At 37.9% G+C, this 15,969-nt stretch overlaps 1 protein-coding gene across 1 annotated transcript; it reads left to right on the top strand.

Annotated features, from left to right (window-relative positions):
• The first annotated feature begins 3,331 nt into the window (after positions 1-3,331).
• On the top strand, positions 3,332-4,285 carry LOC135226217 (uncharacterized protein K02A2.6-like). Its single transcript, XM_064265660.1, has 2 exons — positions 3,332-3,602; positions 3,765-4,285. Exons 1-2 carry the CDS (start codon positions 3,332-3,334, stop codon positions 4,283-4,285), a joined length of 792 nt encoding a protein of 263 aa, XP_064121730.1.
• The last annotated feature ends 11,684 nt before the right edge of the window (positions 4,286-15,969 follow it).

Genomic DNA, 15,969 nt, shown 5'->3' with positions numbered 1-15,969 from the left:
TTCATGTGCTTTTATTTTAAATTTCCATGAAAGAGAAGTAAAAGAAAGGAGTTGAAAATTAATATAATACTTGCAACATTAGCAATTTCAAGGATAGCCATGGATCGCATTTGGTCACGTTCCAAGAAGGAAGACACCACTAAGACTTTAGACTAAAGTCCTTGTCAAATGACAACGTTCGCTCGCGGCTCGTGTTCGGACACTTGACTTGAGGTTTCGGACATTCGGCTGTAACATCGTTCTGGGCGATGGGCGTTAAACAGGAGTTTGCTAAGCAAACCTTATTTCCTCAGGAGTCGCGTATTCATTCCGTCTTTATTTTGTGGTATCGCAATTGGTCTAGTTTTGAAGTCTTTACGGAAAAACAGTTTATCACGTTATTAGACTACAGTTGGCGCTTGAGGTTTCCATTGATTGTTGTCACTTTGCAAGTTATGATAAACTCCGGGCTTCTGCAAGGTAGCAGTGGAACTTTACTGTATTATTGCTATTACTCTATATTCTGGCGATTTTTTAATGTGTTGCGTGTTTAGTTTCGTACAAATCTTTGGCAGTCATTATAACTATTTCTGTGGGTGGTTAACCAATATGTGATGTATTTAAACGCTTGGAATTTAAAGGTTGTAGAGTAAGTAACGCACAGCTCTGACTTTTGAGTTCCTGTTCTAACGGTAAAGCTTCACAAGTGATAAAGGTGTTCTTTTGAGCAGAAGGTATGCAGGACATTTTTTCTTTTTTTTAAAGTTTGGTTTTAAGCTGTATTTTATTTTATTTTATTTTTTTATTTTTTTTATAAATTTACTTTAGTTATTGTAGCATATTAATTTTTTTTTTCATAAATTCACTACTATTTGTGCAATTTACTTTTTAAAATTTTGTATTGTACTCTTTTAATTTGTCAAATATTCAACATTGTTCTTGTAATAAATCTAGTTTTTAATTTGATATACTGTTCTGGAGGAACAGTATATGCCTTATCCTCCACCCCTTTAGGGGCACCGCCCCTAAATGGGTGGAGGAGCCCCCCATGTACAGATGATCCAGTTGCGAATGTGCCTAGCCCTTGAAACTCACTTGCAGATCCCACCTTCCACAGATAATTCTGTAGACGAAATGTTGGATGCCCTGCAGTCTTTTGCTGACTTCTACGTAAGGCTTCGACGCATCGCAGAGGAAGTCGACTTGTGCCCAGGGAACGCAGCTGCATGTTAGGAGACCCAGTTGAAAATAATAATTTTGATGGGCATCCAAGATGCAGAGTTAGTACAGAAAATGATCTCCTTGGACAGCACCTCCTTATTACAAGATGTCGCCACGACCTGTCGGTCATATGAAGCAGCTAAGAATGCACTTCTGCCATACGTGCCTCACCTAACCAGTTGCACACCGTTTCTGCCTACAAAAAGGGTAAGAAGAAAAATGAAACCTTACCTTCAAAACCGACTTTGGCACCAGCTACTTTATGCCAGTCCTGTGCTCGACAGCATGGCCCTAATGAATGCCCTGCTACTAACAGCACTGCAAAAGCTGTGTCTGCCTCGGTCATTGGTCCAGGACAATTAAATGTGATGACAGCAAAGCCCAGTGCCACCTTTGCCAACGCATTGGACACTTGATAAATGTTGTAGAGAGAAGAAGAGGAACCACCAGGATGGATCTTCAAGCAACACTACTGCCCACTCCAGCAAGACCCAAGATGGACGTCAGAACAGCTGCCATCATCTAGGATACCTTTCTTCCACAGTACCGAAGACACCCTAACCCATTTGTGTTTTTCTGTCATATGGCGACATTAACTCTCGTCTACAGATGTTACCAGACACAGGTGCTGATGTCACCATTATTGGCCAGCGACACCTGGAGAGTTTAGGCTTCCCCAAGAGCAGCCTTCAACCTCTTCCGCCGATCACATCGTTTACTGTTGATGGGTCCAAAATGGCTCCTGCTCTTGGTATGTTCCAGGCTACTCTCACCTTAGGCAGGCAGTCTTGTTCTGCTAGGATTCATGTCCATGAGAATGTCCAGACTCCACTTCTGTCCTATGTACATTGTCAAGAGTTGGCCATAATATCTCCGGATTTTCCTAAGCCCATTGCTGCAGTTAGACATATCAATAGATGCAAGGAGCTACCTATTTCAGCCACCCCGTCGCCTTCGGCTACCAAGGAATATTTCTTCCAGGAATTTGCAGAATTGTTGGTTTCCAAAGAAGACTTGAAATTAGCACCACTCAAGCCCATGGTTGGTTCTCCCATGAGGATTCATCTCAAGGATGGTGCTGTGCCCTTCACCATTCACATCCCAAGACAGATTCCCTTTGCCTTCAGGGACCAGGATAAGGAGGAAACTGACTCTATGGTATCCCAGGGAAATCAAGCCTGCTGGAGATGACCCTTCAGAATGGTGTCACCCTCTTGTCGTTGTCGCCAAGACCATCACAGGACTACACATCACAGTCAACCTCTCCAAGCTGAATAGCCAAGTTTCCTGTCCAGCCCACCCTTCACCCACATCCTTCACCGCTATTTGTAGTGTGGACCCGAAGGCTCGGTTTTTCACAACAGCTGCTGCCCTCTGTGGGTACTGGCAAATGGAAACTGCAGAAGAGGATCAGCATTTGACTACCTTTATTATGCCGTATGGTCGGTTCAAACACTGCAGAGGACCGATATGGGCTATGCAGCTACTGGAGATGCATTCTGTCTGAGAGGCGATGTGGCCCTTCAAGGAATCAAGAACTGCGTGAAGGTCGTTGATGACATCCTTCTTCATGATGAGGATTACCAGTCACATCTTTACCATATCCATGAGATGCTCACCAGGAGCCGTAAGTTTGGGATTACGCTCAACAATGGCAAGTTTGTGGTTGCTGCACCTACTGTCAAGTTCTGTGGATACACGCTCTCAGGAGAGGGCATTTCGGCTGATCAAGTAAAAGTCAGTGCCATCAGGGATTTCCTGACTCCAACTAACCTGACCAACCTCAGATCATTCATGGGCCTGGTCAACCAATTGGCAGAGTTCACCCCTGACATTGCTGCTACAGTCCAGCCTCTACGCCCTCTGATGAGCCCCAAGAGAACATTTGTTTGGACCCCTGATCATGATGAGGCTTTTCAATGCGTCAAGTTAGTACTTCTCCCTCCACATGTTCTCGCTGTCTTCGACCCAGACTTGCCTGTTGTCCTCCAGACTGATGCCTCACGCCTTAATGGTATTGGATATACCCTTCTGCAGGACCATACCATGGTAGTGGACACCTGCGTTAGTTCAGTGTGGCTCTCGATTCCTAATTGACGCAGAGACATGATATGCCACTATTGAGCTCGAGATGCTGGCCTTGGTTTTGGCAATGTCAAAATGTAGGTTGTATCTCGCCGGCCTCCATAATTTTACTCTGAAGACGGATAATCACCCCCTCATACCTATCCTGAATTATTATTCGCTGGATGCCATCGAGAATCCTCGCCTCCAGCGTCTGAAGGAGAAAATCTCGCTCTATTTGTTCACAGCTGTGTGGCATGCTGGCAAGTCTCTAAACATTCCTGATGCTTTGTCTCGAGCCCCAGTTAGCCACCCCACACCAGAGGATGAAATTGCAGGTGCCCCTTCCACCACCCATCTACGAACAGTCATGGCTGTGTATACTGTCACCTCTTGAGGAAAGTCTCTAGCTCGAGATGCCGACAGGACTCTTCAGGATCTACGAGACGCAGCAAGAGCAGATCCTGTCTACACTCACCTACTTGACTGTGTCACCTCAGGATTCCCCTCCAACAAATGTGATCTGCTTAACTCCTTACTCCCATACTGGAAGATACGGGATGAGCTCTACGCTGATGGTGACCTCGTTTTGTATGGAGCAAGAGTTATAGTTCCTGCCACCCTCCGCTGCCGCACATTATCCCGCCTACATAACAGTCATAGGGGCATGGAAGCTACGAAGAGCCGGGTAAGACAGGCTGTCTTCTGGCCTGGTATCAACTCAGACATTGTCAACACAATTGAGGCTTGTGAGTCATGCCAGGTATTGCAGCCAACCCAGCAGCAGAAACCATTAATGAACGACAACAACCCCACAAGGCCCTTTGAATCTGTTTCAGCAGACTTCTTTACCATTGCAGGAAAAGCCTTCCTCCTCATAGCTGACCGACTTTCAGGATGGCCTGTTGTTGTCCCATGCAAAGGTGATACTGCTGCCTCCAATACAATCAGGATCTTCTGCCGCTACTTCCAGGATGTTGGTGTGCCCCTCTGCTTTAGGACTGATGGAGGACCACAGTGAACCAGCAACGAGTTCTGGGACTTCATGGAGCGATGGGGAGTCCGACATGTGATAACCTCCCCTTATTATCCTCAATTGAACGGTCATGCCGAAGCCGCTGTGAAGTCAATCAAGCATCTCATCCTGACAACAGCACCCTCTGGCAACATTTATTGTGAAGACTTTGACCGGGGCCTTTTAGAGCTTTGGAATACTCCTAATTTCACAGGATGCTCCCCACCCAGATCCTGTATGGTCGACCTCTTAGGTCATGCATCCCTGCACACCCAGAGTCCTTTTCAGAATACTATGAGCATGCCCGCCCCCTACCAACATTGACTATTGGACAGCATGTATGGATCCAAGACCCGATATCTCGTCACTGGGACAAGGTCGGGGTAGCATTGAGTTTCAGCAGGTCAAGGGATTATGAAATTCGTCTCCCTAGTGGTCGTGTCTGGTGACGAAACCGTCGTTTCCTTCGCCCAGTGCCACCCCCTAATGTGGACCCATCCCCTCATTCCCCTGTGGCCCCTTGCTTGGACCAGGAAAAGCAGTCATTAGTTGATATTCCCCCAATGTCCCCATATCGTTCTCAAAGGCTCGCGGGAAAGTGTCCGCTCAAGAGTGTACTCCGAGCGTGAGGGGGAGGGAGGTGTAGGTAAACGAAAGAAACATTCACTACTATATATGTACCTTTATGCATGTGTAATGCATTCTTTATATTTCGTGTTCATTTATATACCTCCCTATGTATTTAATATATCTCATTCTCATATGTCATACGATATGTAATGAATGAATCTCACCCGTCTGGCAGTCATGTTTCGCCAGTACGGCACTTCTCTGTTTCCTTGCTTGCACCTTGTTTTGCACCTCTGTGATTTTGTGTACTTCATTAGACATTAAGAACCTACTTTTAGTATTTCGGTGTTTCCTTCATCCCCAACCTTTAGTGATAAGGATAACACATCGAACACAAACAAGTTGTATGCGATTTTAGGATAAATTTCACAATCAATTAACGAAATGAATGTGTTTTAGCGTTAATATATCACGTTTTTTCCCAAATATGGCCTATTATTTTTTCTTTCATGAAATTGATGAAGCTGAGCATTCCTTTTGGGGTTTGATCATATTATAATAATTTAAAATAATATTGCGTTGGGAATCACGAAATAAAGGGTTTAAAAAGTTTTTTTTTTCGTTGTCAAAAAATGTACGTGGAGCAATTCTTTTGAAAAGTTCCTACCTTGTTATGTTGCAACGCCTGACGGTAAATATAAGGAAAACCAAACAAAGGCCACAGTAAAAAGTAATTAGCCTTCAAATACTACATTGCTTTCATTCTCATATATGCATACTGGTGAAAGTGTAACAGAAAGTTCAATTCTAACAGAAGCATTTTAGAAGTAGGAATGAAGACAGCTGAAGAAAAACGAGTCTCCATAAGGTTGGAGAATTATTTCTTATAGTTTTTATCAACTAGTATGTTTCCTTAGGGTGGGAGAAAATCTTCATCAACCTAATTAGTTTTCTGTTTTCATAATAAAAATAGGAACTGGAAACTCCCAATGCTCTATGCAAAATTCATATATATTTCGATCAAAGGTTAAGATCGTCAGTTTTAAAGCAGTATGTAATTGAGATATTATTTGTAAAGATTTTATGAAATATTTGGTTGAATTTGTATCCATATACTTCTCAATATGTCATACAGAAAAATAAAAATTGAAGTAAATTATGTGTCGTAGTTTTGGTTGTATTTCTTCTAAACTATTGTGAACAAATCCTTATAAAAGCAAATATCGACGAAACTGCAAATCGGATTAAGACGTAAGCATATAAATAAAAAAAATACTTCCATTACTTTGACATCATTCAACCGAACAGATAATTGTACATTGGCTCATTACCGTCAGATTCAGTAATCGGTTCTTCCTTCTGCTGCGACGTTTTGGGATTTTCTTCCTGCTTCTGATCTTTAAGACATATAAACTTCCTTTAATCAAGAAGGCCGAGTCTATAATTTACTCCGCCGATAATTCTTTTCTTAGGAATTTTAGGGAGGTTATTTTGACTTCGGAAAGGTTTCGTCATAATGTTTCGGTCTTAGGAACGATAAGAATGACATCTTGTTGCTGATTACCGAAATGTATCTTTGGAAATTTGTTCCCATTATAACTGATTTCTTTTTCCCGAAATTAAGGACAGAATGGACTTTCTGGCTCTTTGACGACCCACGTTATTATCAATTGCCTGATATTGGATAGATGTGAGAAAGTTCGGCGAATAGAGACATAAATGAGAATTGAAGGTTTGCTGTGCTGTGTCACTTATCGATTTGATGAAAAATAGAAACCGTGAACTGATGTGTACACTGTACAGGGTACCGTATGTTATTTTGGTTGTGTGGAATATTGAAATGCTTATGGATACTGGAACCATTTATTCTGAATGGAAGTTGTGCAGGCAATCTCACAAAGGGCATATATTATAATTTTTCATAAATAGTACTTTAGTCAGTACATAGGTGAAAGATCACATCTAGGTGATTTTTAATAAGTAAAATGAAATAAATGTTTGGAAAAAGAAAAGACGAAGGAGGTAGTGTAAGTAACAGCTATTATTAGAACGCAGTCTAACATTGCTGGTATTGTAGAGCAATCTGGAATTGATGAAATCTGTTATTTGTAGGAGCAGGAAGGAAACGGCATCTTAGGGGTGGGCAGGGGCTGGGTTAGGGTTTACGGGACTGGAGGTGCAATTAGGTAAAGTACCTTCAGTGAAAAATATTGAATTACAGGCTGCTTCTGTGGGCAGAGATATAATGAAAGTGGAGTGGGGTTTGGGTCGGGGTAGATGGCTAGATGTTTATGAGCTTCGGAGTAGTTAGCTCTGTTATTATGGGTTGCTTTGTTTGTGAGAAGGACAGTGGAGGCACGATACTTTTGCTCGTAAATATTTTAGAAAAACACTGAAGTTCTGCAGTTGAATGATTCAGCAAATTGGGGAAGGACATTGAAGACAATGTTGTAACCCATTTTTCTTTACAAATTATTGGAAGTATATCGAAGGTAAAGTTGTTGTCTTCACTCTACAAAGTATGTAATGATACTGAAAACGCTGTTGTTGCTCATGTTTACAAATTATTGTAAGAATAGTCAAACCCTGATAGTTGACCTGTTCGATAAACTGCTGTAAGAACTCTGATTCCTTTAACAAATTGTTTTCCGGAAACTGAATAAACTGTTTATTCCCAAACGATCCTGAATTTGATGTTGGCTTACTTTCATAATTTGTTGGGACAATATTGCACTTATCTACATTGGAAGGATCCTAAAGGTATTGATGCTGCAATGATTTAAGGAATTGTTGTGGGTGAGGAGGAGGAGTTACAAGGATCAGGATGTCTCAAAGGATGTCTCAAAGACTTGTAGGAGCAGGTTTTACTGTTCATTCACAGTGTCCTAATGATTCTGTCTAGTTTTCTTTTAAACTCTTCCACACTGTTACTGTTTACAACTTCCGCTGGCAGTTTATTCAGTGTGTCACATATCTTGTATGTAAAGAAGTTCCCACAGTGGGACGTGTTGTACCTCTTCAGTTCTAGTTTCCATCCATTATTTCTTGTCTGGTTTTCGTTTAACGTAAATATGTTACTGTCTACTTTTGTTATGCCTTTTGGTAAATGTTTCTATTAGTTGTCGTCTTAATCGTCGTGTTTCTAAGCATTATATGCTCAGGCTCTCTAGTCGTCTTCGGTAACCTATTTGCCTGATGGATGGAATTAATTTTGTGGCTCTTGCTTGTACTCCTTCTAATCTATTTATGTCTTTTCTTAGTGTTGTTGACCATAGCTGTACTGCATATTCAAGGATGGGGTCTAACTATTGATGTGTAGAGCTGCAGCACCGTTTCCTTGTTTCTGTATTTGAACTGCCTCTATATGTATCGCACTAGTTTCTGTGCCTTCTTTTCAGCTTTTATGCACTCTTTTGTGGATTTTAAGTCCTTGGTAATAATGACTCTTAAGGTCCTCCTCTTCTTCTACACTATTTACGTCATTTCCAAGCATCATGTAGCTGCACTAGGGCTGTTTGTTCCTATTTGTAACGCTTTACACTTATCTACGATAAAAGGCATTTGCCATTTTTTTTACCACTCTCTTATTTTCATTAGATCATTTCTTAAACTCTCCACTGCATCTTTAAGAAAGGAGGAGGAGGAGAGAGAGAGAGATATGAAAAATAGCTACTAATAACGATAAGAGAACAGTCCTAATATACATGTAGCCCTACTGTACATAAAACACTGGCCTAGTTTCATCACTGCATTACATTTCAAACAAAAAAGATTCATACCTCAATAGAGTAGTCATTAGAGCTGTACTAAACGCTGCAAATGCAAAGCCCAGCCTGGTTTCTTTTGTTTTAACGAGCATGGATTATCTTTCAGCAATTTGTAATTCCACAGCTGAATACTGCATGGTTAAACACTGCAGGCATCTTAGATCTAAAGCCTTTATATTTACATTGGGAATCTACTACTTTACGAACACGCATTCTGAGGAATGCTTAGATGCGAAGGCAAGTTTAGTGGCTTATCTTTAGTCAACCTGAGTCACTGAAGCACTTAATACTGCTTAATCTGAACCATAGATATAATCAGTTTTGTAGTAAAGATATCAGACCATCAGGATATTACATTTCTTCTTAGTATAAAAAAAAAATCTTCTTTTAAAGTACCAAGGAGGAACAACCGTTCTCTGCAGACACAAAATAAGATTGAGTAACAGCAGAAGGAGATGTTAGGAAAGCCTGATGCTCATAGTCTCACAGTGCCTCGGTAAATTGAAGTATAACAATAAAATCAATGAGCAATGAAAAAAGTTAACGAGAAAAACTGGTCATTGTCTGTGGAAAGGCTGGAATGGAAGATTTGTAAGTTAGTATGGTCTCTGATGACAGTCTGATCTGAGAGTTATTGAAAGAAACAGGGTCAGCAATGCTTAGCATTGACAGCAGAACTAAAAACCGAGGATGATAACATTTTTATCTGCAAGGGAATATTTAGGGAAACACTGCAGTTCCATATGCTCTTTAATATATTTCTCTTGATGCTGCAAAGAAAATGGACGAATTATCAAAAAAAGGTGTAAGAAATTGTGAATTTTCTAAATTTCGAATGGCAAAGATAGTTGGCTGTAGGATATAAAGGTTAAGGTGAAATATTTTATCAACGAAGGCCAATATAAGTGAAGCAAAAACGGTTAAAGCGATTACAACTCATCAGTCCATGACAACTCAAAGGACTAAAATTAATTTTAACTAATGAATTATATTCCAGTCCTTTTGTCATGTAGTTTCTGCTTTAATTAAAATCACTCGATTGAATACCAAATTATTCATATCCATGCATATCCTTTTCCCTCTCTGTGCTTATCACTCTGTTTCTGTCTCTTTGCCTGACTGTCTCTGTCTGCCACACTCTCCCTTCTTCGCGGAAACCAACAACCCTTCCCACCCCCATCCCCACCAACCCCTCCCACCCTCTCATGCGTCTGCACTTCAGGTGATTTTCACTTCTTGATCGGATCTCTGGTAAATTTATTCCAAGACAGAAGAATATATCTTCTGGCCTGTGTTGTCATACATGTAAAAGGATTACGTTAAAGAATTGGAGAAAGAGCAGAGTAAGAATTTGTTTTATTAAATTTCTTTGAATAACTGCAAAAAGCCTCTGGTTAAATAGAATAATTAGAGTAAATCTTCACAAAAAACACTGACGATTAAGATTCACAGCAAATACAATACTGAAAAAGCAGATGAGGTCTTGAATAAAAAATGAAGTTCATCAATTTCATATATTCTTGTTGTAACCAAGAAAATTCAGAGACAATGCTTTTTTTGTTTGCCTTACAGCTCGTTCGGGTTGCCCCAGGTCCCTCAGTGTGAGGCACCTCTAATGTCTACCAGAGAATTGCTAATGCATCTTCCGGTATATTTTGCCTCTTCCAATCTTGGATGATCTGGATGCAGCTTAGTTATTTGTCAAGTTTATTCTTAAACACATCTACGCTCACTCCTGATATGTTCCTCAGATGAGCTGCCAACGCACTGAATAGACGCTGCATTGTCGATGCTGGTGCGTAGTGGATTAATGTCCTCAGTGCTTTCCTTAGTTTTCCTGGTATAATTTTGGCCACTATTAATCTACCTCTGCTTACTCTTTTTGATATTTTAGTTCCATGATGTTTTCGGCAATTCCTTCTATCTGTTTCCATGCCTGTACTATCATGTACCGTCCTCTTCTCCTTTCTAGACTATATAATTTTAAAATTTGTAATTTTTCCCAGTAGTCAAGATCCTTAACTGCTTGTCTTCTAGCTGTAAAGGACCTTTGTACACTCTCTATTTGTGCAATATCCTTTTGGTAGTGTGGGTATCACGGTGGACTAACAGTTGGGTTTATGTACTTTTTTCGGGTACAAAACCATGTTGTCCTATATTAAACAAATTATTTTTCATTAAATGTTTCATAATATTTTTCTTCATTACCCTTTCATACACTTTCATAATATATGATGTTAGACTCACAGGCCTATAATTACTTGCCTGTAGTCTTGATCCACTTTTGAAAGTAGGGGTAATATAATTATGCTAATTTATGTTCATCATAAATCTTGCCTGTATCTACACTTTGCCTTAATAATATTGCAAGCGGCTTTGTGATAGAATGAACTACTTTCTTTTAGGATCTGCAGAAATCTCTTATATCTTTCTGCTAATATGTTGCATATTTCCTTTTTTTTTCATTCGTTAATCTCCCTTAATTTCTTAGAGGGTCTATTTCTACTCCTCTTTTATTCATCTTTTTCATATATGAGTACAATAGTTTGGGGGTTTGCTTGATATTTTTTAGGGTCTTTTCTTCTAAGTCCCATTTTTATTTTGTTTTGATTGTATAATCTTTTGTTCTGCATATTCTATCTTACTTTTCTTTTGCAAGAACTTTTTTCCACTTTCTGATTTTCTGGAACAAGATCCTGTCTCTTGGTATGCATGACTGATGCTTACTTTTCTTCTTCGGTATATACTTATCCACTATTTCGTCTAATATTTTATATAATATACCCGTATTTACCTGTATATCATCACTTATGAATATTTTTTCTCAATCTTTGCTTAATTCTTCATTTATTTCTGACCATTTTATATTCTTACTATTGAAATTGTATTTTCCATGTCCTTCCCACTTTTTCACCTCTTGCTTATCTCTGTTTTCACTTGCTTTGGGACGGACTGATAATTTTATGACATTATGGCCTGAAATACTTGTATTATACACTATTATTCCTTTAACATAATTCACCCCGTTCGCAAATACTAGGTCTAAAGTATTAACCTTTCTTGTTGGCAGGTGATTTATTTGTTGAATGTTGTGTTCTAGTAGCATATCTAATAGCTTTTCGAATTGCCTCTTATACTCAGCGCTACTATTAATCTCTTTTTTACATGTATAAATACAACAACACTCTGCTATTCGTTCTTTCCATTCTATGAAAGGAAAGTTAGTCTCCGGATAGGAGCATAGTCCAGTCTTTGTGATTTCTACATATATCATCCAATTTTTCTATTATTGTGTCAAACTCTTTAGTATTAGGGGGTCTATATATTACGATGTTCACCAATTTTTCAGATTCAAATTCTACTGCTATTAATTCACATTCTGTGTTACTATATTTTTCATATATTTTTCCTTGATTTATGTCTCTCCCATATATCGCGGTTCCCCCTTCATTCCAATTTTTTCTATATGATCTATACGTTTGAACCCCCTTTTATCTGATCATCATTACAAGTCTCTTGGAATTCCATGTTTCACTTTTATTCATTATATCTATTTTTTCAGTTTGGGTTAGTTCTTCTAAGAACTCTATTTTTCTTTTTGAGTTACTCTTAACTAAACCCTGCGCAGTCATCACCATGATGGTTTGCGTGTTATCCCCATCATTTAATATGGGTAATAATAAGGATTTTTCCATGCTTCTTTCCTGTTCTAGCATGTTGTTCCTTTCTTCATTTCCATAAATTCTGACATAAAAAATTCAACTTTTCCAGTAAATTTGATCTTCCGTCCTCATATTTATTAATTTTGTGTATGAATCTGCATTTATCTCCGTATCTGCACCATCCCCTGTCATCTTATATATTGTGCTTGTTCCTTGCACTGTATCTGGGTGCTGCTGCTTGATATCTCGATGCTGACATTTCATAACGCGTTGATGGCTGGTTTTTTCCTTCACCTCATGTTCTTTGTTCCTTTCTTTATTTACTTCATATTTATTTTTATATTTTATTTGATTTTGATTCATGGCAACAGGGTGCATATATCTACATCTACATGTTTGCATATTTTTGGATGTAGATCGTGCATTCATCCTCATAGCCGTCTAGGCATGGACATTTACTATAAATCTCATAATTGTGACATACCTTGTGATGCTTATAAATACATCTTTCACCGAATCTGCGATTCCCTCTTTTCAAAAGGGTGCAGGCTATGTCTTTCTTTTCTTTTTTTTCTTGCTCCTTCCCATCGGTATGAAGATCTGGGTACAGCCTCTTCGGGATTTTATTTTGTGTTATCATGTCGTAATTTATTCCATTGTATGTATGCTGCTGTATTGCCTCATATATAATATCTGTGTGCATCTCTGCATCCAAACACCTGTCCTGTTCTTTCTTTTCATTATTTTTTTCTTTTCTGTTTTCCTCTACTTCCTCTTCCTCATCTTCATCCTCTACTATTTGCACATTAAATCTCGATTTAATAACACTATCTATCCACGATAAACATGTTTAGAAAAATACTCTTGTGTCCTTACTTATATTTTGCTGGACTTCTGCACACTTAGGATGCATATATACGTGGCATGCATAGCATTTCCTGATCAGGTTTTGTGGATTTACAATGCTATACCACACCTTACATAAATTACATGCTTTTGGCATTCTTTTTCATATTGCATCAATCACTATATTCACTATATTCACTTTACTCATTTTCTTTGTTTGAATGTGTTGATTGATATAAAATTCTTTATAGTTCCCTTTACCACTTGAATATTATTTGGCACTCCTTATATTATTTTCATATATTCTGTAGACTTGCTCCAGTTTGAAGGATATCCTTCCAACATCTTTTTGGTTAGCAATGTTATTGATCTCATAGATCTCATAGTTCCCTTCCTGCTGAGTCATCATATTGCATGTCTGCAAGGCAAGCAAGATTCCTCCATTTCTTTCCACAGTGGCTGCTCGCTGCACTCGAAAAACTAACTTAGTAGATGCTTTATCCTACTATTCTGACACTAATCTAATCACTGACAGTTTGCGAACACTTCTACCTATAATTCGTTTCAACTTGTGATATCGGTTGATTATTCAGACAGTGCACAGTTACGTCCCACCAAGCAAAATGGCATCGATATTTATATTTTTAGGATCTGAAAGTTATGTTCAACTCCTATACATTATATAAATTATACAATTCACTACTTTTCACATGTCAGTCACTCTTCTTTGTAAAGAGTGAAAAACCAACTGTGAATGCGTTCAGAACTTCGATGCACTCTTTCATCAGGATCAATTATAAATGAGTAAATTTAACTTATGTCTGCATTACAGTCAATATGATGCCGATGGCATTAATCTTGTGGGGCCTCTTCGTTTGTCAATCTGGATGATAATTAGAAAATCAGAACAGTCCAGTTCTCAGTAATTTTTAATCTCAATCACAAGATTCTTCAAAAATTGATTTTATATTCTATAAAGATAGAAACAATCGTGAAAAGAGTTTGTACAGAAAGGTTAGATGAAATATATTCAAAATGACACCACATGATTTACTCCGGATTTAATTTCCCAGTATATCATATAGGTAAAACTTTGATTAGAAAATATGAGAGAAAATTAATATGTTATATGAAAAATCTAAATTTACTCATGAGAATGCTGTATTAAAACTGACCATTTTACCTTTTGCTCGAAATATATCAGAATTGTGCATAAACAGAGAGAGTGTATTTAGCTTCCAGCTCCAGTTTTTACGAGGAAAACGTAAATGAAATTAACGAAGGTTAATAGAGAAGTTTCTCTAGCATATCTCATTTTCAACATATTATAGTTAGTCAAAATTGCATGAGAAAATAATTGTACCTAGTAAAAACACGTTTCCTGTCAACCGTTATGATTCTTACTCTCAAATTGTGTCCAAAAGAATGCTCTACTACACTGTTCCAGCATTGGTATCCATGTTTATAAAAAAAACAATACGTTTTTAGAGGGAATTTTTAGTACTGACGTCCTGGCAATAAGAATAAGGATAAAAATTTTTAAACAAATTTGTTAAAAATTATTTTTCCGAAATTGAATTTGTTCTTTACTTGCCGACAAACGCTGCTGAATAACAGGACAGGAACTCTTCAGACGAATGACTCCACATTCATTTTTTTTGACAATGAAAGTTTCTTGCGATTTTCGAGATACTTTTCCTTCAGACAAAAAAGCGGGGTATCTCAGTTATAAAAGAAAATATATTTGTTTAAATTTGGTTCAAATTTATCATAAAAATGCTCACAACCATATTACCACTCAGAACATTTGCAATTAAATATATCCAGTCTCAGAGAGAACTAAATTAATAAAACTTTTAGTAATGAATGGTAAAAACCTTACAGACATTTTGTGTTTTCCGTTTCCATGTGATCTTCCACTAGGCCATACTTTGACTAAAATTTTATCAGTCAAAAAAAAAAAAAAAAAAAAAAAAAAAAAAAAAAAAAAAATCTAGGTGAATATCATTTCAGGTTTTCATGATTTTTTCATTTCAAAATTTGTTTTCTTGTTTTCTAATTTAATCCTCTGAAGTATTAGTTTCATTTATCTTAAGATTAGCCGCAGTGATCATTCCGACATATACGTATGCTATGTAGCGTTAGTACACTGAAAACGATTTAGTATTTGACGAAGCTGCCTCAAGTAAAATACAATTCTATTCACTCGCATACCTCTTGCTGTTACGTAGATCGCAGAATATTCGAGTGTTTCTGAAGCCAATTTATGGAATTCTTTGAAAGCGCTATGCTAACATTTTCTCTGTTCAGTAACGCTTTAATATTAAATGTTCAGTTTTGATGAACTACACCGGTAGAATGTACTTTATTTTGCATGATTTCTTATTTTCTGCCTAACATAACAATTACAACAATTCACCTTCATGTTCTTTTCGTTGACTAACACTGGATGTTACCTGGAATATGAAGAACAACCAAGCTACAATTTCTGTTATCTGTACCGAATTCCAGTTCTATACGCAAAGGTATATATGCCTTATTGGTGTAAAGGTCATGTGTGGAATTTCACAACCAACTGATGTATCCCATTGTATCTCTCTATTTAAAGTCTGTAAAATATAATTTCGACAAATAAATTACAACTGGTAATTACTATCCAGTAAAATCTTTTTAAATATGGTCATATTGCAATGGAAAGTTACGATCGACTATGCCTAATTTTCTTACGATTCGTCATGTTCGTCAAAAATTATCATTAAGGGACGGAATTATTTAGTAGATGAATATACAATTTTAACCAAAATTACTGGGAATTTGACACAAAATATTACTTTTGAATAGTTTT

The sequence above is a fragment of the Macrobrachium nipponense genome, chromosome 14 (genome assembly GCF_015104395.2).
Source record: "Macrobrachium nipponense isolate FS-2020 chromosome 14, ASM1510439v2, whole genome shotgun sequence".
NCBI lineage: Eukaryota > Metazoa > Arthropoda > Malacostraca > Decapoda > Palaemonidae > Macrobrachium > Macrobrachium nipponense.
This window is presented reverse-complemented; position numbering and strand designations above follow the sequence as displayed.

Bases quoted from the DNA above. Each gene is read 5' to 3' on its own strand.
- LOC135226217 (XM_064265660.1), top strand. From the start codon at position 3,332: ATGCTGGCCTTGGTTTTGGCAATGTCAAAATGTAGGTTGTATCTCGCC. The intron at 3,603-3,764 runs GTGCCCCTTCCA...GTGTCACCTCAG, and splicing joins ACCAGAGGATGAAATTGCAG to GATTCCCCTCCAACAAATGT.